Source organism: Pelodiscus sinensis, chromosome 9 (assembly GCF_052426305.1).
Source record: "Pelodiscus sinensis isolate ZL-2025 chromosome 9, ASM5242630v1, whole genome shotgun sequence".
Classification (NCBI taxonomy): Eukaryota; Metazoa; Chordata; order Testudines; family Trionychidae; genus Pelodiscus; species Pelodiscus sinensis.
In genome coordinates, this window is record NC_143060.1 from 66,349,064 (window position 1) to 66,373,411 (window position 24,348).

At 47.5% G+C, this 24,348-nt stretch overlaps 1 protein-coding gene across 8 annotated transcripts in view; it reads left to right on the forward strand.

Annotated features, from left to right (window-relative positions):
- Positions 1–24,348, forward strand: part of DNM3 (dynamin 3) — a 188,016-nt gene that overhangs the window by 18,584 nt on the left and 145,084 nt on the right. For all 8 annotated transcript variants that reach the window (XM_075937047.2, XM_075937053.2, XM_089780631.1 and 5 more), the window contains exons 3-10: positions 5,346–5,495; positions 6,542–6,745; positions 8,396–8,494; positions 9,327–9,487; positions 13,735–13,877; positions 15,227–15,362; positions 16,395–16,462; positions 21,761–21,899. In XM_075937047.2, coding sequence (XP_075793162.2) covers positions 5,346–5,495; positions 6,542–6,745; positions 8,396–8,494; positions 9,327–9,487; positions 13,735–13,877; positions 15,227–15,362; positions 16,395–16,462; positions 21,761–21,899 — 1,100 coding nt within the window. The remainder of the gene's footprint in view (positions 1–5,345; positions 5,496–6,541; positions 6,746–8,395; positions 8,495–9,326; positions 9,488–13,734; positions 13,878–15,226; positions 15,363–16,394; positions 16,463–21,760; positions 21,900–24,348) is intronic.

A 24,348-nucleotide genomic window follows, 5' to 3' on the forward strand; every position in this document is an offset into this window, starting at 1 on the left:
CGTTGTGGTCTTTTGGTGGGAACAGTGGTCAGTTGAGGTCTTGCTCACCACTGCCCCTTGACCGGGTCTGACAATGTCTGCAAGCTCTGGCTGTGGTTTGTCAGGAGAAGGAAAAATCTGGCTGTCCCCAGGGACCCTGCCCTGGGAAGGCTGGTCCTGCTAGCGTTGTTCTGGTTTGAGACATGGGAGCCTGGCAAGTCCTGACCGACACGTGCAAACAAAGCGGGCTGCATTTGTAAAGAGAGCCTCTTCTACGCGAGCCTTGCCAAAAGATGCCACAGCCTTGTGACTATCCAGAGACTCGTGAACTGCTCTGTGGTGGCCACAAGAGGGACTTAATATTCATGGCTTGAGCTGTTGAGAGAATAGAGGTAAGGCCAAGCGTATTGCTTTCAAGCCACGCCAACAGCTCATGCTGTCAGTGAAGCGCCTGCCTTTTTCAAGCAGAGCAGTGGTATACGCGATGCTTGAAAACTGCTGATTAAGACTTGCCCCAAACGAACACGCGCTGCCCCATTCGGCTGCGCACAGAACAAAGGCAATCTGTTCTTGCCTTTTGTTGCCATTGTTCGTAATGAAAATGGGAGACCGTGGGCTATGTAATTAACGCATGCTGACCAATGCCTTCGGGGCCCAGCTCTTTGGAAGTTGTTAGTGAGACGGAAAGAAATACCGATGGGTTCATAGGATGGTGAGTGAAACTGACATTTTGCAGCCGGGCTGGTTTTGGGATGTATTCAGTACGGTTACGGCTGTCGTCTCGTGAGCGTTGCCTGCGCTGCTCCCTCTGATGGACGGTGTGCGCACTTCGGAGAGCAAGCTCTGAGATTTGTGGGGAGGTGTCCCTGGGGGCCGTGTGTATGTCCTGCGTGCTTCCAACGGCCCTTCACATGAAGCAGAAATGTGGCTTCAGTTGCTACCCAGGAGGGACGGCTAGGGCTGACTAAGAGCTTTCAGGACCGGGCTCAGCGTGCGGCCGAGGAGAACTACAGGCTTCTGCTCCCAGCGGCAGTGACGGCCCTTGAGAGCCTAGAAGGAAGAGACACAGATGAAGCCAGGAGTAGTCCTGATGCTACGGCTGAGCCAGGGCCAGGACAGCTCCGGCATTGGGCCAATCCTGAATAGCAGGATTCCTGTCTGTGCCAGGGACCCTTCGGAGCTTAATCGTCAGGTGTGCGAGAGCCAAGCCGGGTCGGTTGTGTTAATTTCCTTCATTGTTACGTACCTTTTTGGTGGGTACTGTGGTGACAGGTGTGAGTCTTCTATGCCTGATGCTTCAGCATCACCTGTTGAGATACGGACCGTCTCAGAGGTAGGGTTGGTTACTAACTGTTCCAGCCCCTCCTCTGTCCCTTTCTGCCTACTCCTCTGTGGTCCCGGGCAGCTCACGAGAGATGGGAGGTATTTGTCTTTTTCATAGGAGAGGTCCTGGTGTTTTAATCCAAACAATGGTGCTCTGCCCAGGGCCTGGTCTCCTGTTACTTTTGCCAGTGCTCTGCTCCAATACTTCTTTAGAAGTATCTCTTAGACGACATGCAGTGATTTATAATGAGCGCGGTCGGCATCTTCCAGGAGGTTCGGATGCAGATCTAGAACGTCCGCATGAAATGGACTTTCCTGGAGCATGTAATTAATGATTTCCGAGAGAGGCTTGGGACACTCTTTTGGTCTAGCTATCGGCTGCTGTTTTTCCACCCATAGCTGCGTATCTGGATTCCCTTTTAGGCAGGTCACTTACATATAGATTTAGAGGGGTGGTTTGTCCTTCTGCCGGTTTCTTTAAACCCCTGCACTCCATGTCCTTCAGCCTGCTGTCCCTTGAAGTGTGGTTCTTCGTAGCGATAGTTTCGGAAAGAAAAGTGAGTGAGTTTGGCAGCTTTCTCTTTTATTTTTGTCCTGTCATGTGCATGTAACTTTCTACTGGCCAGGAGACGGTTTTGAATGGAAACATTCCAAGCAGTAAAGACAAGAGGTGAAATAAAAGATTTTCTACATAATATACTCTTTAGCATTTAGCAGAGCCTTCCCAAAATTGCCTACATGATTGCCTGTCTAAAGCTAATCTTTGCTAATTGTCATTGAGGGACATATTTTCCGTGAAAAAAGGAAGTAGTCCTGTAGCACCTTAGAAATTAGCAAAAATATATATGTTGTATCAGCGCTTTCATGAGCAAAACCCTCTTCTTTAGATGAACTTTTATGTCATTTTTTTTTACCTCTGTCAGAATTTTGGCCTTTACCACATCCCACAGCAATGAGTTCCACAGGTTAGCTGTGTGAAGAAGTACTTCCTTATAATTGTTTTAAACCTGCTGCCTGTTTCAGTAACAGTTATGTATGCTAATAGTTCCAAAGTGCAAGACTGAAAAGGGACCTCTTCAGAGTAAAAAGCTTTGAATCTCATCACAATGATCATTTTTTGGAGCTCAATAAAGAAAAGTAATTTCATGGTTTTTTTAAAGTAAAACTTGCTATATGTGCACCCAGACAAGACAGAGCTTTCTTTTAGTTTCTCTCCAGAGGCATTTAACTATTAAAAGCATGAACTCTGAAAAGATTCTAGCATGAATTTTCTTGAGTCAGAATTTCTTGCCTTTGATCTTAAAGCAAATGAAGATTAAAGCTCTTTAAATGAGCCCAAACACAAACTTTTTAATACCGAATTGTAATTTCATTGCTGTTTTTCTCATGGGTAACTTGAGCTGAGGTTTGCGGCTGCAGGAAAGGGATGCAGACGGGCCAGGGAAGTGTTTTGTTACGTAACATTTCCTGATCATAACAGGGATGTAAAGTTACGAGTTAAGCTAATGGGAAATGATATTATGCTAATGAGTTCAGATGTAATTAAGGCTTTCTGCTAGTTAATCAACTCGTGCATCAGGCCTGCAGTTTGCAAAGCAGTGAAGCTACAACTTAATTATCTTTCGTGAAAGATGAATATATAAAAGGCCGCCTTGTTATGCTAGATGCTGCATAGCTATGCTGGGGGCTGCAAAAAACCTAGAGCCGGCCCTGCTTCAGGGGGTGGCCGTGGTCTCTTGCATCCAAAGCCTGCTTCTTTGTGTTTCCCTCCTTTCTGCTTCTCCAAACCCCTGTAAATATCTCTTCTCCTAACAGGACATCATACCCCCCGGTGTGGTTCACAATAACAGTGACCAGCTGGCATAGAGCTGTAGAGCTAGGACTTCGGTTACACGGGGTTGCATTGTCGGACGCCTCAGCCCCCTAGCTAGGCTGAGCCCACGTTCTAGAAGCTTCTAGCACAAGCACCTCCCGCCTACATCGACGGGTGGAAAGGGGGCAGCTCCAGCAGCACGGGGAGAAGATGCTTGCCATGGGACGGTCGGCAGCTGCTCCCTGGGAGCATTTGGCACCCATTGTGGATGCGGCAGAGGGTGTGGATTGGCCAGCATTCCCCATCGGCCAGGATTTAGGCAGGCAGGTGGAGCCCTTGAGGGAAGGGCTTACTCACCAGCTAGCTGCAGCGGCAGTTGTCCTCCTTAGGATGCAGGAGAAGATGGGAGAGAGCACAAGAGCAGCCACATTGGGTCAGTCCAAATGTCCGTCTAGCCCAGCAGCCTGTCTGCTGATGCCAGGTGCCCAGAGGGAGTGAACAGAACAGGGAATTTTCACGCAATCCCTCTCCCATCACTCATTTCCAGCCTCTGACAGAGGCTAGAGACACCATTCCTGCCCTTCCTGGCTAATAGCCATTGATGGACCTAACCTCCATGAATCCATCTAGCTCTTTTTTGAGCCCTGTTAAAGTCTTGGCCTCCACAACATCCTCTGGCAAGGAGTTCCACAGATTGACTGCGTTGTGTGAAAAAATAGGATTGCGGGGGGCAGAGATCCCTCACGTGTGGCGAGGTGGCATTATGTCTGACAACACCAGCAGGAGATAGGAGAGCTGATGCGGGATCAGATTGCCCGCTCAGGAATTAAAGGGGTTAAATAAGAGATTTTAAAGAAAAGGGAATTTGGTGGGTTTACTGACCTTGGGGAAGGGCAGGCTGAGGAAGGGGATGAAAAGCACAACGATGAGGAAGGCCAACTCCCCCAGGGTGAAGGTACCTCGGGCTGTGGATCAGTTGTTCTAGTTTTTGCACAAAATTTGGACCATGTATTCACTCCCTCTTGACACATCTCGACTTTACAAGGTAGACACCCAGTACGTTTTCTCAGTCGTACCCGGGATAGCCTCTTTCTGAGGACTGTCCCCTGATTCCGCTAGGGGAACTGGACTCGTTAGCTTTCGGCTCCTATCATCGTGCTGTTACACAGAGCGAGGGATTTGAATGGGTTCTGCTGTGTCATCCAATTGCCCGTCTCTATCACGATGGCATTCAGCTCGGTGTTTATGGAGACACCCAGCGTGAGCAGGCTGCCTGCTTCTCTGCCAGATGTTGTCAAACCCCCGGTGGGACAGTTCATAACTAAAGCATCGCTTGCTCAGAGCCGTTTTTATTCTGTAGCCTCCTTTCGTCTGTGCCGCTTCACACAGCACACTTCACGGGAGCCTGTTTCTTTCGACGTGGCCCGAGCGCACGTGCTGCTCGGTCAAGTCTCGTGGCGACAATTATTAGCCTAGCTAAGCATGCTGCATTTCACTCCAATTGCAGCATAGTCATAGGAGCGGCTTTACTGTCTGCAGACAGTGGTGCTGTGTTCTAGAGAGTCCGTGGCACAAAGGGAAGTTTAATTTAGCATCAGCTGTTTCAGTCCCCCCATTGAGTAAGCTGATGGACATTCAGTGCTAATTCTTTTACATTTGCAATCCTTTTCCTGCAAAAGCAGACTTGAGTACAGCTATGTGTTGCATCCCAATAATCGTTCTTCTGTTCTGTTGTCGTCTCACAAGATCAGGGGTCAAAGATAAAATGATTACATCTAGTAAACCTCTTTTTGAGCAAGCCTGTCCATCGTGGGCGGTTTTCATCTACCTTCCTGTGAGCCTTCAATGTTTCTCAACCAGTGGTATGAGTACCCTAAGGGGGACTTGAGAGAAGTCTGGGGAGTACGTCAACACAACTGAAATGTGGAGAAAACAATTTTTTTTGTTGTAAGTTTTACATCGCTTTATTATTTTTGTGCTTTTTACACCCAAAAATTTCATCGTCCGCCTGGCTACAATTAAGTTGTTTAAACAAATGTGTTGCAATGGTAGAAAAAAATGTTGTGTGTCTGAAAACTGTAGGTACTGAGGGTACTTATAATTTGTTTTAAAGGGGTACTTTATAACAAAAAAAGGTTGAGAAACACTGGTCTAGCGCACGTAAAGTGTTTGTATTGTCGCCTTGGAAATCTCTTCTGATGCATGAAGATTCTACTGATATTTCTTGCAGAATATGCCGAGTTTCTACACTGCAAAGGGAGGAAGTTCACAGATTTTGATGAGGTTCGTCAAGAAATTGAAGCAGAAACCGACAGAGTGACGGGACTGAACAAAGGCATTTCTTCCATTCCTATTAATTTAAGAGTGTGTTCTCCACATGGTAGGTAAAGTCATTCCACTCTGTGCTCATGTAACTAATATATATTTTGTCTGTTCTCATTGCTTGACCAAAGGAAACTCCAGAAAGACGCTATGCACTGGGTAACACTTGCCTCCCGCCCCCCTCAAAAAGGGAACGTCATTCTGGAATGTATTAGCAAGAATGTTGTAAGCCAGACACAAGTGGTACTTCTGTTCTACTCCATACTGGTTAGGACACAGCTGCAGTATTGTATGTAGTTCTGGGTAACACATTTCAGGAGAGATGTAGGCAAATTCTGGAAAGTGGAGAGGAAGGCTATAAAAAATACGCAAAGGTCTTTAAAAACCTGTCCTGTTAAGGGAGAATGAAAAATATTATGGTTGCTTAATCTGGAGAAGAGAAAACTGAGAGGGGACATGACAATTTTCAAATCTATAAAGGGTTGTTACAGGGAGACGGGAGAAAAATTGTTCTCCTTGGCCTCTGAGGACAGGACAAGAAACAATGGGCTTAAACTGCAGCAAGGGAGGTTTAGGTTGGACATTAGGAAAAACTCCCTACCTGTCAGGTGGTGAAACACTGGAATAAATTGCCCAGGGAGGTTGTGGAGTCTCCATCCCTGGAGATAGTTAAGAGCAGGTTGGACAGACACCTGCTAGGGATGATCTAGACGGTGCTTGGTCCTGCCGTGAGGGCAGGGGACTGGACTTGACCTCTCGAGGTCCCTTCCAGTTCTGTGATCCAGGATGTCCAACATGGGCACCACTCTGAAAATTCTGCCTTCAAGGGTTGATGATGCTCTTCCAGATACATACATGGCAGCTCAATTGGAGGCGACTGTGCCAAATAATATAATTTGTAGGTTGTGACAAGCAGCTCCTCATTGGAACCAAACTTAATCATATCGAACTCTGCTGTGGCGGGGGCTTGCCCGTTTTGCCGCAGCTCTCGTAGGGCGGCTTATAAAATCCTGTTCTAAAGCAACTGACAATGGACACAGCTGTTCTAGGTCTGGGTCCCCACCAGAACTGCAGGCTTCATGGTCTTGTGCCCTTTCTCTTCAGTGCTAAGCTTGACCCTGGTCGATCTGCCTGGAATCACCAAAATACCGGTAGGGGATCAACCTCCCGACATAGAGCAACAGATCAGAGACATGATCATGCAGTTCATCTCGCGTGAAAACTGTCTGATCCTGGCCGTGACTCCGGCCAACACCGACCTGGCCAACTCGGACGCGTTGAAGTTGGCTAAAGAAGTAGACCCTCAAGGTACGTGGGAGTGGGGGGTGATCCTTGCCTGCTCTCTGAGGCCGTTGGTGAAAGTGAACGTGTGTTTCCTGGGGTGGTTCGTGCATTCGGCAGCGCAAGGAGACTCATTGCTAATGATTAAAACGTTTTACACAGGTTGGGGGCCTCTCTAGTGTGGACTTGCCTGGTCTGGCAGCAGCTGTGATGTGACTTCCTCGGGGGTATTCCTGGGCTGGAGCACTCTCAGGGAAAAGCCAGGGCCCCACGCTCAGCAGCTCCTCCCCCCTCTCAGAGCTGCCGGAGGGTCGCAAAGAGCTCTTCTGTGATCCTCCAGCTGAAGGGGAAGTGGGGACAGTGGGGCGCGCTCGGGGGAGGAGGCAGGTGGCTCCGGAGCCCTGTAGCTGTGGGGCTAGGAACTCAGCCCGGCCCCCAACTGCTGTGCTCCGCATCCACCCTGCCTCTTCTCCTCCTCCCCCGAGAGTCCCCCCTCGGTCCCTGCTCAGTCAGTGCTAGCCCCTCCTCTGCCACCGTAGCAGAGACCATGGGTGCTGGCAGCAGGGGGGCCGCTGTAGACCTCTCCGGGTCCGGCAAATTCCCTGGTTTGGGTCTGGTCTGGTGCCGGAGCAGGGAGGTGCGACCTGTACCGATCTCAGCATCGTGCCGCACAATTCAGCAAATCGTCCTGTCGGCGGAAGTGTAGTGTAACCAGCGCCTGCTTGCTGAGTGATGTCCGACTGTATAAGCAAGTAGTTTTAAAGGGAGGTGAAGCCTGGGGGTACCTGAGTCGCATGAAACCCCCAGGGGTGCACTAGTCTGACAGCCACTGTCCTGACACAATCTGCTTCCAGCTGGTGGATGGGAATTCAAGAGTCAGACTGTAGAGTTGGGAGCAGTTTGAATTCCTGCAAGTAGCTCCCAGTCCCTGCCAATGCAAAAGAGGGGCTGACAGAGCCAGGTCCAGCTTTCTGCCTGGCAGGGCTGTCTGTTCCCTTGAGAGTGAGTGATACTAGTTTAAAGACTCAAAAATGGGGGTGGAGCAGTGTTCTCTGTAAGCTGAGCGTTTGGGGGCTGCCCAGGAGAGATTCCAGTGCCGCCCAGCTGATTAGCGGAGCGCCCACAACTGGCAGCCTGTGTTCCTACTGATGGTTCACATGCCTCATTGCACCGAACAACATTTATTACACACAATATCAGAAAAAAATAGAGGGAATTTTAGCATGGCACCCAAGAGGAGCTTGATGGACTAAAGGAAAACCTGGAAAGGCCCTGTCCTCACCGTGCTAGCGTGCAAGCTCCTTGCCTCGCGATCTTGTGCCTGGCTCTGCGTATGGTAGCTAGGCCCAAACTGACCTCCACGTCTCATTTATCAGCTGCTTTCTCCGTGCATACGGAAGGTGGATGGGCACGGATCTAGCTCCTACTCCCACGCTGCCCCTGGGTTGGGAAGGGACAGGTGGTCTTTTAAAAATGAAAGAAACTAAGTAAAACCGAAAGTGACTGCAGTTCAAGGCGCCACCCTCTTGCATTCCACCCCAGCGCAGCTCCGTGGGAATGGTGGGGAAATTCTTGCTTCTTCCCAGCAAGTCAGCTCCGCCCTAGGCAGGAGGCCGTAACTGGCTGGCTCGCCTCTGCCTAAGTAATCTCTCTCTTTTTCTGGGGGCGGGGCTGCAGGCCTCCGGACCATTGGTGTCATCACGAAACTGGACTTGATGGACGAAGGGACGGATGCGAGAGAGATTCTGGAGAACAAGCTGCTGCCCCTTCGGAGAGGTAAAACCATTCGATGGCGTGGGCCTGTTGCTGCTTGGCAAAGTGGCGCCGAGTGATTCATAGAATGAATCCTAGAATACTAGAACTGCAAGAGACCTCGAGAGGTCATCGAGTCCAGTCCCCTGCCCTCATGGCAGGACCAAGTACTGTCTAGACCATCTAGACATTTATCTAACCTACTCTTAAAGATGGAAATTCCACAACCTCCCTGGGCAATTTATTCCAGTGTTTCACCCCCCTGACAGGCAGGACGTTTTTCCCTAATGTCCAACCTAAACCTCCCTTGCTGCAGTTTAAGCCCATTGCTTCTTGTTCTATCCTCAGAGGCCAAGGAGAACAAGTTTTCTCCCTCCTCCTTGTGACACCCTTTTAGATACCTGAAAATGGCTCGCATGTCCCCCCTCATTCTTCTCTTTTCCAAACTAAACAAGCCCAATTCTTTCAGCCTTCCCTCACAGGTCATGTTCTCTAGACCTTTAATCATTCTTGTTGCTCTTCTCTGGACCCTCTCCAATTTCTCCACATCTTTCTTGAAATGCGGTGCCCAGAACTGGACACAACACTCCAACTGAGGCCTAACCAGCACAGAGTAGAGCAGAAGAATGACTTTTCGTGTCTTGCTCACAACACACCTGTTAATGCATCCTAGAATCATATTTGCTTTTTTTTTGCAACAGCATCACACTGCTGACTCTTATTCAACTTGTGGTCCACAATAACCCTTAGATCCCTTTCTGCTGTACTCCTTCCTAGACAGTCGCTTCGCATTCTGTAGGTGTGAAACTGATTGTTCCTTCCATTGACTTACAGCGCTGTTTGGATCTTGTTTCAGGGTATGTTGGCGTTGTGAACAGAAGCCAGAAAGACATTGATGGGAAGAAGGATATTAAGGCTGCTATGCTGGCCGAAAGGAAATTCTTCCTTTCCCACCCTGCTTACCGGCACATGGCAGACCGAATGGGAACCCTGTATCTGCAGAAAGTTCTAAATCAGGTACAAGCAAATGTGTGGGGTGGAGGGCACCAATGAAAATGCTGTACTCTAGTCAGTGTTGCTCTGCATCTGAGTCACTCTTTCCTGGTTTTACCACTGTATTTCCCCCGGTATATCCCATGCAAAGCAGGGCGCCTCCTCCCTCTCCCTCTCCCCTGGGTGCTGCTGGCAGTGAAGTTTGTCGTGTGGTGCTGAATGTTCATATGAGGCTGATAGGCACCGGTAGGTCTCCTTTGGCGCCCTCGTGTCCTACGAGCTCAGGTTTCCCACATTGGCTTGTTCGTTATGAGCTGTACACCAGGCAGAGGGCTGGGACGAACCTTGAGACCGTTACACGAAACCCCCAACTTCTGATCGCCCAAGTTGCGACCCCCTGCACTTACAACCATTTTTGTAAGTGCGGAAGGGACCAAAACCCCTCGACTTGCATCCTCAGCCCGCACTGATGACAGCGCATGGCGCCGATCATAAATGAGGGTTCAACTTACGACGCCCCTGACTTGCGATGCTTCCCCAGGACCCAATCACGTCGCGAGTCTGGGGCCGCCTGTATCAAGGAAAGACTGGTGAAGGAGCCAGTGATGCGGTAGGTGGCTCGTGTACAGCGTATCCCTGGATGGCTCCCTTTGGGGAGTTCTATGGTAGCTTCTGAAAACACTGCTCTACTGTCACAGATATGCAGGCAGGAAGAAATGGATTTCTGTGCCCGTTTCAGTCTCTTGGCTTGTGTGGGATGAGTGACCTACCGGCTCGAGTGACTCGGACCATGCTGGAAATGGATAAGCTGGTTTTCTGAAGGATCTCGTTGAAAGTCGTGCTGGAGTTCCAGCTTAATGAGCTGATCCTCTTGTCAGTGGTCTTCCCGCCTCTGCTTGCTCCTCGTGGTGATGTTTTCCCTGGGTCAGTGTCACAAGGCTCTTGGCTCTTGATGGGGAGAAGAATAAGGGCCTTAGAATCTGGAACAAGACTAGCGGGCTGGCTGACTTCATTTCTCACCACGTTGACTTGGCAGGCCTGCCGTCCAATAGCCAGCTTGAGGCTTGCTCTGTTGGGATCAGAGCAACCTGTAGAGTCAGTTTAGCCGTGGTACAGAACCGGTTTTGCTTTTGGTTGGAATATCCTCGTGTCAGTCGCTTTTTGAGTAGATGGGGGTTTAGGGTAAAATAGGGAAATTTCTGATTAATGTCGGGAAGTCTCTTATCGCTTTCACGTGATTTCATTTTCCCTATCGGTAACTCAGATTCGCTTGAGGTGGCTGCTTTACAAAACCACAGTCTGCTCTGCCCCCTTGGACTTCTATGTGGCTTTATTTGAATGGGAGGGGTGATGCTGTAGCCCTCTGTAGAAATACCGGTTATATGAAGCATCTTGTTGTTATGCTGGTTGGTGCCTGTGCTTATCGGCTTGAAATTTAAATGTCTCTGGATCCACAAGGTGGTGCTCAAACAAAACTCCTAAGTGTGATTCTCATTGAATGCTGTGGTTTGTTTAGCAGGAGAAGAAAATAGAGGATTCATTTGCAACATAGATTTAAAACCCCCTTTTTTTTAACAGTGAGCGGTGGTTATTTTGTGTGAGCTGTTACATCTTTGTCCATTAAACGTGAAAAGAACTCCTCTTCCCCCTTTCACCATCACTTGGAAATGCACCGGTAACTTCTCTTGCTAGGAACTTTTTTTGCTGGGTGTTTATAAAACTAGGATGCTTGTGTACAAAATCAGATGAGTGACTGCACTGCAGGAATGGTGTAACACCAAACTTACTCCTTTCCAGAGAGTTAGATTTGTTGATGTTTCGAGTATGGTGCGAGGTTCGTTAGCATAAAGATGAAAATCAACTGGTTTAATTCTTGACCTTTGCCTGATATCAACTAAGCATTATAGACAGCAACCACTTTTTCCTTTGGGGATTTGTATCCCTCTTTGTGCCCCAAAACCAGCACATTTTGCTTTATGAGTGTGGCTTTGTATTTATTGTTTCATAGTTTCTAGTGACTTATTTCACACTGTCCCCAACATGCATTAAAATATTGTTTATAATCATTCTTACAGAGCATCCAAAATGTGCCGGGAGCTGTACAAACCAGGAGTGGTCCGTGGCCCAGTGAGCTTACAGTCTAATTAGACATTGATAGTACGAGTCTTAGCACCATACATATGAATGAGCAAGGTCAGACCTTCATGAGGTCAGAGTTTTGTTTGTGGATTTGTTTCCCCCCTTTGCTTCCTGCTTTCCGCTATCCAGTGCTTTCAGGGTTAGTGATGAAAGTGAAGATAGCAGAACAGCCAGGATTTACCACGTGGTCCTAGGAGCAATTTATGTTTCCAGAACCTTCCGGTAGGGCTGGGAACAGTGTTCCCTCTAATTTTTCCATCCGTGTGTGGAATAAATTGTGTGTGCACACCGAGACAAGTGCAGATGTGCGCCGCCAGTAGAAACACATGCTGCCCGCTTTGGGCGCTCTGCCAGCCAGCTGGGTGGCACCTGAACCCCAGCTGTGGCTGGCTAGAAAGAACTCCCTCAAGCTATGGACGGATTGGAGCCCCCTGACCGTTCCGAAGGATCCATGGCTGTCTTGGCGCATCTGATTCTAGTCCAGTTGGCCAAACAGGCGCAGCGCCAGCCTTGGGTGCATAGAGATGGGCTGAGTGTGGCCGGGGAAGCTTGAGAGCGCAGAAAGGAAAGGTACAGAGTGATCCAGACGTTGTTGCCCCATAAGAGGAGGGAGCAGCAGAGCAGTTTTCTCTTTTCGGGGGGGAGGAAAGGGGCGGGTAAAGTCACTAAAGCTGTGAGATGTCCACACATCTAGCCAGGTGACACCATCCCAGGATGGACCCACACTAGCCACACCATCGGGCTCCGACAGCTGCGCTTCTCTAATGTGATCTGTGCCATCAAGTGCCAGCCATGCCCCTCGGCCATGGACGTTGACAAAAACCGGGCCATCTCTGCGACAGAGGAGAAATGGACACACATCTGACATCAGGAAAGGTCACACATACAAACCTGGAGGGGAACATTTTAACCTGCCTGAGCACTCAATCATGGATTTACAAGTAGCCATTCTTTTACAAAGGAATTTCGCCACCCAGTTACAGAGAAACTCTGCAGAACTGGAATTCAGCTACAAGTGTGACACTGCTACCCTGGGCTTGACTAAAAGCATTAACTCGTTGGTTCATTACAAAGCCAATTTCCCTTGCCTTTAACACCTGCATTTTCACCTCAAGAGCTATGAATGAGACACATCCAGCCCACTTAAGTAGCCTCATTAACCCAGGTCCTACAATTGACAGGTGGTACTTTTGCTGTTCTAGATCTCTTGGATTCTGTTGTTTCCACTCCAACTCATCTGAGGAAGTGGGCTTTACCTACACAAGCTCATGCTTCTATACATTTTTGCTAGTCTGTAAGGGTACATCTACACTACATCCCTCTTTCGAAAGAGGGATGTAAATTAGACATATCAAAATTGCAAATGAAGCCGGGATTTGAATTTCCCGTGCTTCATTTGCATAATCGCGTCAGTGTTCTTTCAAAAAATGCGATTTCAAAAGTGAAACTGTGGTCTAGACGTGGTTCTTTCGAAAAGAAAAGCCTTTTTTGAAAGATCCCGTACTCCTCTTTTGAAAGAGGGATATAGTCTAGACATACCCTAAGGTGCCACAGGACTACTCGTTGTTTTTAAAGCTGCTAGACTAGTCTCCCCTCACAACTGGCCAGGAGCTCAGTCACGCCCCGGGACTCTCAGAGCCTTTAAAAGGGGAAGCGGAGCAAGTTGCAGAGGGCCTGGGTCAAAAGAGGGGTTGGAAGAGCAATGTGTGCCTGGAGAGCAAGCAGCCGCAGGAGCAAAATCCTGCAAAGGGAGGAGAGGGGCAGCCTGGGTTGATTGCTTAGGTGGCTTTTTGAAAGGGTTATTCCTTAATGTGGAGCTGGGTCAGTGCCAGGTAACCACGCCTGGCTTTTGGTGGGGCAGCTGAGCAAGTACTTTTTACCAAGACTAATTTTTGTGCTCAGCTTTGTGTGTCAGAGGAGGAGAGATGTCAGGAAATCAACAAGCCTTGGCTATAGAATGTGCACAAGGAAGGAGGCTCTTGTCTTGCTGGTGGGTAACCTGTCCCAGCACAGATCAAAGGGAATTCCCTGGAACGCCTTGCACCGGGCATATTCTTTTGTGTGTGGCAATCAAAGGCAGTGGGCTGTGTTGTTGCCTTCTCCGTGTCTAACTGCTTCCTTTTCTTTTGTAGCAACTCACCAATCACATCCGAGATACGCTGCCGGCCTTCAGGAGCAAACTGCAGAGCCAGCTGCTGTCTCTGGAGCATGAAGTAGAGGCGTATAGAAACTATCAACCCGAAGATCCCACCAGAAAGACGAAAGCCTTGCTGCAGTGAGTCTCTGCTCCCTCTTCTGTGTATGGAAAAGCCTCTCGCGCTGGGTTGTGCATAACGGATAGGATTCTGACGTGTCCCTGGGAAAGGCAGATCTAAGACCCTTGTGTGCTCCGCAGGCTCCAGAGCGGTTACCGCGGCTGAAAGCAGAACTTTTCTAGCCACTTGCCATTTTAAAAAGATGTTTCCAGACTTCATGTGAGACTGTGCTGGGCTGGATGGAAATCTTTGTGCTGGGTTCTACTGAGCATTATAATTATGGGCTGTGGTTTGTGCACATTGTGCTATAGTGGAGCCCCCTGGAATGCAGGGTGGGGTCCAGGGAACCTTTCCCCACTTGATCTTGTGGCACGGAGGCAACTATCTTAAGAAAATGTGTATTTTTGATTAAAAAGTGAGAAAAGGTTCCCGGAGCCACACCCTGCATTTCTTACCCTCCGGCTCCCCTCCCGGGACACCATGCTCAGCACGAGTGCCAGCCCGTCTGGACGTTTCTATCAGGCCTGACATAAAATCCAATTGAAAAAGGCAGAGGTGTTTTTCAGAGAATAAGCAGTATACATTTCTGAAGAGCCTTGGAAACCCTATACTCACCAGTGTCCTTTGAGAAGGGAGAGGATTGCGTATGTACTAAGGATGTTAAATTGGGGTTAACTGACTAGTCGAGTAGTCGATGGAATTTCCATTGACTAGTCGATAGGCACTTCCTCATTCCTCCTTTGAAATGTACGAGCGTCGCTCTTGTACATTTCAAAGGAGGAGTGTGGAACTCCGGGTGCAGCCCTGCTGGCCCCAGCCTGCATACAACGTGCCAGTTTTGAGTCCATGCTGTGCTGTGAATTTGAAATGCTGTGTGGAGCTGGGGACAGCTGGGAAGTCCCCAGCTGACCCCGGGTTCTGTGTGGCATTTTCCCAGAACCTGGGATCAGTTGGGAACTCCCCAGCTGACCCCAGTTCTGCGGAAATGCCACTAAGCCGGAGATCAGCTGGGGAGTCCCCAGCTGACCCCGGGCTCCACAGTGCCCCTTTGAAATGCCACCTTGGCATTTCAAAGGGGCAGCGCCACACACCTGAGCCCAGCTGTGCGGGGTTGCCCCTTTGAACTACCCCCTTTTCTCCCCCCTTTGCTGCTTCTATCTGATAGAGGCAGCGAGGGTAGGGGGAAGTGACTAGTCGACTCCACTATCCAATAAGCTTTTGCTTATCCGATAGTCGACTAGTCCTTGACATCCTTAGTATGTTGCTGTTAACTGCAGAAATAGCATTCATTGGGAATAAATGAACTGAAATAAAAAGGAAATGAAAAATTTCGTTTGCACATTGTTGAGTTTCTGTTTTGAACTTTAAGGATGGTTCAGCAGTTCTCAGTGGATTTTGAAAAAAGAATCGAAGGCTCGGGGGATCAAGTGGACACATTAGAACTGTCTGGTGGTGCCAAAATCAATCGCATTTTCCATGAGCGCTTTCCTTTTGAACTAGTCAAGGTTCGTGTCCCTCTTGCCTCCTTGATTTGAGTTGTGTGTTGCTATTTGTACGTTCATTTGGGTAGTAGCAAAGTCTTGCGGCGTTTCCTTTGAAGATGTTCGAACAGGAAACCCTTAAGCCGAAGGAGTGAACTGCACAAAAGGGCAGCAGTATCACCAATGCACAGGACAGACGTTTATTTTGATTTCTAGTTGCAAGCACTACGTCCCAATATGAGATTTGTTGCAGTGTTCGATATTCAAAATTCAGTCGTTATCCTCTGTGATGTAAAAATGGCTCTCGCGTTCACTTCTGTTGCTTTAGCAACAACATTTCCCCTTTGCTACCGAATATCTGAATTCCATTTCCAATATTCTTTCAAATTTGTAATGAATGAATCCGATTTAGTAACAAAAATATCTTTGGAGCTATATTTCTTCTAGGACTGACTTCTTCATTAGAGCTGTGGAAAATAGCTGTGAGTTTTGGGCTTTTTTGGCTAATTCTGTTTAGGATGCAAAATATGCAAGTGTTCAACCTCGGACTGTTGTTTGTGGGGTGGAAAATGTTTTGCTTGAGAAGCTCGCTCCTTTTTCTGCCAGTGCTACAGATAAGCCATGCGTGTGCCGGCGAGCTGATGGATTCGCTGGGCCCATGGGCAAGAAGTGGGGGCCAGGCTCCATAAGCCTAGAAGGGGGGGGCCTTGGGCAAAGCAGCCAGCCTTTAGCTCTGCCCAGATTGCATCGTGCCGCCTCCCTCCGCCCCCGTGCCATCCAGAGCGTGGACTCCAGTGCCTAGGCTGCTGAAATAGCAGCATCTACAAGCCCTGGGCCCTTTTGAATTGCTGGGTCCCAGGTCAGTTGTCCCCTCCTGGTTGGCCTGTGAGTGTATCACAAATAAATAAATAGGACACCTGTTTGCTCAGATGACCCCTGAGTCAGGCTACCCCTTATCCCTCCTGCCCCAGGGCCATCTGACTTTTGGCCAGCCAGTGAGTGGACGTCCGCTGCGTTTTGATGCATAATGTGGTTTGTATCCTCTGATTCTTCCAGATGGAATTCAATGAAAAAGAACTGCGGCGAGAAATCAGCTATGCAATCAAAAACATACATGGCATCAGGCAAGAGTTTCCTGTATCTCTATGGTCAGACACGCCTCCAGAAAGCACGGTCTTGCTGGTGCATAAAAACGCTCCTCACCGTCTCATCCACCTGGCCGCTGACGGTTTTTTAAGCGATTCCATTCTCATCATGCCTTCATTTTTAACGTGGCCGTGAAAGTGTGCACCAAATTCATTTGGGACTTACGGAGAGATCGTGTGCAGAGCAAGTCCAGCCAATGCTTTTGTTTGTGCTGATCACTGCTGTTGGAGCACCCACATACGAGACACGATTTTTAATGCGGTACCATAGCTGATGGGATTGGTGGAGGGAAGGAACAACGTTGCCTGGCTTTAGTTCCCTACCATATACATTCTACATCACATGCAAACGCTGTATGAAACTGACATTTCAGGGTTCAACTCAGACCACTAAGGGTTGTCACCATGTGCCCTGTAATGATGGGTACCTCTGTGGGTACCCGCAATGGGCTCACCACACAGCCTCTTTCACCATGCGTGTGCTGGTGAAATTTGTAATCTACGCGGGCTTTCACCAGCCTGGTTACTCTTTGCAGGGTAACACCAACTGCCTTTGTAGTTCAGAATTTTTCGCACACAGCTTTCCCTGTGGTGTCCAGAACCTCCCATTGGAACACTCCCAAAATCGCATCCAGGTTGCCTCTCCTTTAAAAAGACCGTACCCAACAGCCTGCCAGCTACCCTGGGTGACAAACCTTCCCCTTCAATCCCAGCTCTGAGCTGGTTTAGATTAGAGTGAAAGTAAAAGCAGTTTATTGGTAAGAGGAGATGGCTTTGCGATCTCAAGTAGAAGGAATAAGCATTGGCATGATCACAAACAAAAGTGAAAATATGAACCTCAGAAATTCAGCAAACGAATCTTTTCTCTGCATTCTTTTTCTCACTCTAGTTCTCCTTCCTCGATAGTTCTTAGTGAGGACCCAACTAGAGCTCAAAGTGCATCCTTTCTTTGTGTTAGCAGGCAGAGGACGATGTGGTGGCTTACCCCCCTCTCGATAGCCCAGTAACCGTTTGAAATGTACCTCCAGCTGAAGTTACTTTCCCCTGCTGGGTGCAGAAACCAGGCTGGCTTCTTCCCCACTGCTCATTTTTACAATGCAAATGATCTTCTTGCAATCTCAAATTTGTAATCTACACTAGTATTTCTCAACCTTTTCTTATAAAGTACCCCTTTATTTAAAAAAAAAAAAAAAGTATCCCCAGTACCTACAGTTTTCAGACACGCAATTTTTTTTCTACTGCTGTAACACATTTGTTTAAACAACTTCATCGTAACCGGGCAGGCAATGAAATTTGTGGGTGTAAAAAGTACAAAAATAATAAAGTGCTGTAAAACTTTAAACAAAAATTTAGTTTTCTCCAAATTTCAGTTGTGTTGATGTATCTCTCCTCCCACCCCCCAAGACTTCTCTCGAATACTCGTGACACTGGTTGAGAGACACTGGTCTACACCTGTGCATTGCCTCATCTGCTTTCTGGGGTGTTTTGACACACTGCAAGGGCACGTGTCATGACTGGGGCACTGTTCATGATTGGGGATGTCTATAAGGGGTTCTCCAAGGAGATGAATAGAATTCCATTCCTTTAAAAAAAAAACTAATCAAAAGTAAATGGTATTAAAGGTCTTTGAGTCTAAGAGAGGACTCTTCATTTAGGCTCACAATGAGACCTGTGGAGCACTGGAAGAGGACAGTTGATTGAGCACTGATGGCAAGGCCCCAAACCATGCAGGACTCTCATGATAGTCAGGACTTTGATAGATGCTTCAGCTGCAAGCTGGGATGCCTGTTTGCGTTGTCTGTAGTAGATGGGCTTTTGAAATCCATGGAGACTGAGGTTTGCAAATTTCCTCGACTCCTGAGCCATGTGGCTGGTTTGGGAGAGGTTGTTTCCTTATATCAGTAACAAATCTGTGCCGATTTTGACAGATGCGGCCACAGCTATGTAGCATGTGCATGAGTGGGGGGGGGAGGTGCCTGTTTTTGTCAAGCAACTGTCTAAGCTGAGGAAGCGGTGCGTTCCATGTCAATTGCACCTCTAGCTCTCGGGGCTTGGCAGACAGCCTCCTTCAGAATTTATCAGCCCCAGCATGAGGGGGGTTTTCCCCCCAAGATTTTGGCCATATGGATATTCCAAACTCCAGGGATCCTGCAAAGAACTCCCTTTGTCTTGAAGGAGAATTCAGTGTGCCTTCAGTTTTTGTTCTGTGGGAAACAGTGATCCAAAATACTTGGATAACTTTCTTCTGTCTTGGGACCATATTCTCCTGTGTACCTTTTACCCCTTTATGCTTCAGCAGTGGTACTGAGAGTGAGAATACTGTGAAAGATCAAAGGAAATTGGTAGCACCTTTGTGGGCATATCAGCATTCCCATTTGGATCTAGTGCCCCTGCTCTGTAGCATCTCGTCTGCCTTTCAGTTCTTCCACATCTGGATTCACAGTAGCCAAGTCAAATGCATCGTCCAGGTCTGAGATTCCTAAACACCCTGGATGTCAGTGTGGTACATTATGAAATTCTGACCTGCAGTCCTTTCAAGCTGGTAAGCGATTATTTCTGGAAAGTCATACAGCTCGCAGGAAAACCTGGGCTTGAAGTAGGAAAGATTTTTTCATTCGTGCATCTTCCACTCCTTCAGTGTCTTACATTGTTCACGGTCTCTAAATGGCCGATTTGCTGAGGGATTCAGTGGGCGTTCACTTGGTGGAACTATCTGTAACTTTGTTCGGACGAAGCAAGATACTTGGTTGGGGATGGGCTGTTTATCTTATATTGGGACGATCTGTCTGTTTCCAGATTAGTATTAGCACATTGGATTCCAGAGAGAGACTTGAGAAAAGAATGATGATAAATCTAATTGTCCAACCAAGGATTATCCATATTTGCAGATTCTACAGTGAAACGGTTTCTGAAAAGCACCATTGCCCATTGAGAACAAATACTCTCCTTGAAATTAAATTTCATGCTTGTGTGATTTGGTGTCACTGTCTACAAACTTGAAAAAAATTCTTGACGTCACTGTACTTAAAATCCACTTTGCTACGCTCTGTAACGTCAAGGAGAATGGGTGAGAGAAGATCTGATGGCTAAAGTCCTTTAAAATAAGGAGAATGTGATCCCATCCTTTCCCTGATCTTGACTAAATTTGAGTTCCATCCCAATCTTATTTACTTACCTGGACTTTTGTCTGAACCATATCACGGACCAGGGGAGGTAAGGTTATTTAGGTTAGGTCCGTGTTTCTCAAAACATGGGGTGTTTCCCGGGGGTGGGGGGGCAGTGTGAAGGACTGCGTGTACTTGAGAGAAGCAGGAACCATGTAGATACTGAGCTTCAGAGCACATGGCAGGGATCGCAGGTGACTGAGATGTATGTCACTTTGCAGAAGTTAGGGAAATGCTAGATAAGGTGCTAACGAGCTTTTGGCCATGGCTTAGGTAGCACTAATCCCTTCTGTTGGTCTTCCATATTATTTGTAGCTTTTATAGTCAAATCTAGGGGCAAACAAGCTCTGCTCTGAGGTTGTTTCAGTGAATTAGAACCTGCATGCTGACCTGCTGAGAGCTGCTGTATGTCCCAATATTTTGGGCTCTAACATCACTCTCCCGTTGATCCAAAGCATTTACCCCAGCACAGCTAAGAAAACATCTCCTTGTGGACACTTGCGGCTGTTGCCTTGAGCTTGTGCTTTCATTTATAGAGCATTGTTCTCAGCTTGTCAGCTAGAGAGCAGCCCTGCAATCTTCACTTTTCGTTACACCTGGATCCTTAAAGGCCGTGTGACTTCTAGTTGATATCTCTTAAGCAGGGATCTCGACAGGAAGGTTTTGGGGGAGAAATAGTGGCTCTTTGTAACTAGTTCTGTGAGTTGTCAACCTAGATAGGTCCACAAGCACCACTGCTGCTTCAGAGTCTTCAGAGAGGGGTTTGAATGGAGGGGGAGAGACTTACGATGTGGCTGGAGTTGAAAGGCATTTGGATTGTGGGGGTCTCTCCATCTTTATCCGAACGGTCGGTCTTGTGTGAGCGAGTGGTCACGCCGGTTCTCACTGTTTTCACATGGCTTAGACTCTCTGTTGAAGGCACGTGTCCATACGACAGGAGTAGCTTTACAGTATCCTGGCAGTCATCTCCAAGATCTACCGTCACAGGTTAAATGGAATTTTTTTCACGTGTACTCCGCAATTTAAAACATAAATCGCCTTACTCTTCTGCGAAATCTTCTGTGTAACGACAGAGTGGGTCCTAAACTAGGCCCTGCCTGTCGTTTTCATTTGACTATGATTATAATTGGGCCATCAGTCCCTGGAAATGAAGATGCTGTCTGAGGGAAATGCTGGCCAAGAATTACCCATAATTCAGCTGCATGTGTGGCTGACCTCTACACGCTAGTGACTGTGCGCGCACTCTCCATGCTAAACTATTCATTGGAATCTCTAGTTCATCCTTTTTGTAATCTACATACCCCATAAGTCACCTGCCAGAACCCAGTGGTCTCCTTCCTTTTCTCAGGAACGGTTTAATAACAGAGTCCATTTTGTATTGGGGGTCAAGTTTTCCTAAGACTTCCTTGCTTTTACGAACTAAACTACAGACCATATGCCATGAGCTGTTGTTATAGCTGAGCAATGCTTGTCAGACAAGTGCCTCATGTCTGGGTATGTCTACACAGCAAAGTTATTTAGAAATAACTTTCCTAGCGTCTACACAAGGCAACTGCTATTTTGAAATTAAATTTTGAAATAGTGGAGGGCTTATTTTGAAATTGGTAAACCTCATTCCACGAGGAATAGAGCCAATTTCAAAATTGCTATTTAGAAATAAGTGCTGTGTAGATACTTATTTCGAAATAGGGGGCCTCCAGCCCTTCCCAGGGTGCTCTGCTTGCTGCCCTGGCCACAAGGTAACTTTTGACCTGATGCCCTGCCGGAACCAGTTCCGGCTGGCCTTAAATGATTCCGAGTCCAATCAGTGTGGATGCGCTATTTCGAAATAGTAAAACGCTATTTCGAAATGCATTTTGTGTGTAGACGCGATATTTTGAAATTAGATATTTCGAAATAACACTGTAGTGTAGACATACCCTCTGTTACTAATACACACACGCTGTATTTTAGACTTTTTTAAAGCTAGTCCCTCATCTTGCAACTTGCAGAATCATTTTGTTTGTCATCATAATGTTTGCAACTCTTGCTTTACAGTCAATGGAAAAAGTTGTATTTTTTTTCCCCTAAAGTCTTTCTTTAGCATCTTACCTGTTTTATTGTATGTCCACAGAACAGGTTTGTTTACTCCAGACATGGCCTTTGAGGCGATCGTTAAAAAACAGATCGTGAAGCTGAAAGGGCCTTGCTTAAAAAGCGTGGATCTGGTGATGCAAGAGTTAATCAACACAGTCAAGAAATGCACTAAAAAGGTAACTTCCAAGTGGGTTCGTTCGTAGTTGAAGTACACTCGTCAGTCTAGTGTTATGGTCATTATTTGTATTCTAGATGAGATGCTTTGCCATGTGGCTCTGCTCAGAAGAACGTGCCATGGTATGAGATTACGTGATTCTACATTTGTCTTAGTCGTTTTCTGATCCGGTTTGCGCAGTTTACAAATAAAATGTACTGTTAACCGGCTCTTGGGTTCTGATGCTCAGAACCGTTTGTTTTGAGATTCTGCAGAACCACCAGTGTGGTTTCTTTTTTTCTAAAGATAGGATCAGTCAGGTGCTCTCTTTGACTGATGACATGAAACACCTGTTCACCAGCAACCATACACCCCACAACAGAAACACTAACTCAGGAATCAGTCCTTGCAACAAACTGTTGCCAACTCTGTCCACACATCTACCCTAGTGACACCAGCATAGGACCTAACCACATCAGCTATACTATCAGAGTCTCATTCATTTGTAAGTCTACCAACTGATATGTCATCGTGTGCCGGCAATGTCTGATTTTTCCAAAGTGGCTTAGTCTCCTGTCACTTGAAAACAACCTGTGGTCAAAAATGCATCTCCAGTGACCACCATTAACTGTGTCTGAAAATGGCTTAGGCCTCACATGGGGCCAAAGTGCATTTATAGTTACAGCACGTATGTCTGTGTCCTGCCAGTCACCAGTCCTCCCTTCTTAATCTTGGGAAGTTAGGAATTTCTGTAGTGGATCAGAGCAGTGCACCCATCTAGTCTAGGGAAATCAAGGCCCCCTTCTGACAAATGTTGTTCCTATCATAGGCTATTCGGTGCTATGTCAGTTGTTCACGCTTTATCTCGGAATGTTTGACGGTAGCCATAGGTGCGGATATGGCTAACGGGTACTTAGTATGAGCCAGTAATTAATCAGTCCCCGGCTGACCCAGGCTCCACATTGCGCTGCCCTTTTTGAAACGCTGGAGGGGCGCCTCAAAGGGGCAGCACATTAGGAGTCTGGGATCAGCTGGAGCGCTCAGCTGATCCCTGGCTCTTGCGTACCACTGCCCTATTGAAGTGCCGGTGTAGTGCTTCAAAGGGGCAGCGCAGCATTAACGCATGCGATGAACGTGTTTAAACAAAATAATAATGCATTAATCCTGCCCTGCGTTCATCGCAGGTGTTAACGCACCTCAGTTGATAGCCCTGGTTGTGATCACCTTCATCCTTATCAGTAAAGAATGGGAATGGAATTTGCTGGAGTTCCCAGAGTCATTCTTCTGTGGTACTACTCAAACCAAACCAATGTCCAAAGTTCAGTGTGCTCATTGAATTCAGGTCCTAGACACAGCTGGGGACAATGTGGACCTGCATTATCAGGGGTGCGTCTCTTACCCTGGTCACCCAAACTTGTTTAGTTTCTTCAGCGTTGTAGAACGGCGCGTTTCTGATCCACTAAATGCCAAGAGCTGGCGCAGCTGCTGAATACTTGGAACCACAGAACCTCTCTGAACCACACCCTCGTGGCTGTCCTTCCCCTGGTGAGGGAGATAATGTCAGTGAAGCAATGTCTATATTGGACCAATTTCTTTGCAAAAGACGCACGCATTTGAATGACACCGAGCTCTTCAGGGCCTTCACCAACAAGCCCTTGTTGTCTCTTGCAACAGCTTTTGTTGGGTCAGCTTCTTGGTGATGGAACGGTGGCCTCGTTTCCAAATATCTTGGGAGCAACATGCTCTGCAAATATCCTGGGTGGCATTTTCAAACATCATGTGACTAAAAAGTGCAAATCTCATTGGAAGTTCTTGGGACATGCTCCTAAATCATGTAAGCATGTCAGAAGATCCCACCCCTTCAGCTTACAAGGAGTTGGAAGAAGTATTTTCATAAAGGGGTGGGATGAAAATGTCTTGGACTGACGTTGAAAAGCGCAGTCTTCCTTCAATTGTTCAGGCTTTCAGTCCTCTCAAAGCTCAGAGGAATTCTCTCTGGGGAAAAGATTCATTCAAATAAACCAGGAACACTGGCTAACTTACTTGAAGCTATGATTTGCAGTGTGAGTACCACCTCCAAACACGCAGCAGTTGCCACACGGTGGAGCCTTCGAGTAATCTGAATTTGGCAATAATGTACTGCAGCACGTATAAACCACGAGCCAAGAGATTATTCAGCCACAGGGTTAAAAGGAGAACTAAGCCTCCGTTTCCTACCTGCTGAAAAGAGCGCTTTGGCGGGGGGAGGTGTGCATGAACGAGGTAGCTGGTGCGTTCGCTTTCTTTAGAACAAGCACCCACGCACATAGCTTAATGGGAGCATCGACGTATATATTCATATGTAGGACTTGCATGCAAATAACTTGCCTTCTTTTTAGTCGGCTGTTTGAATTCTATGTCAATGAAGGGCGAGATCTTGTTTCACTCACCTGCTGGCAGATCACGACGGTTGCTCCCATGAATGTGCATGC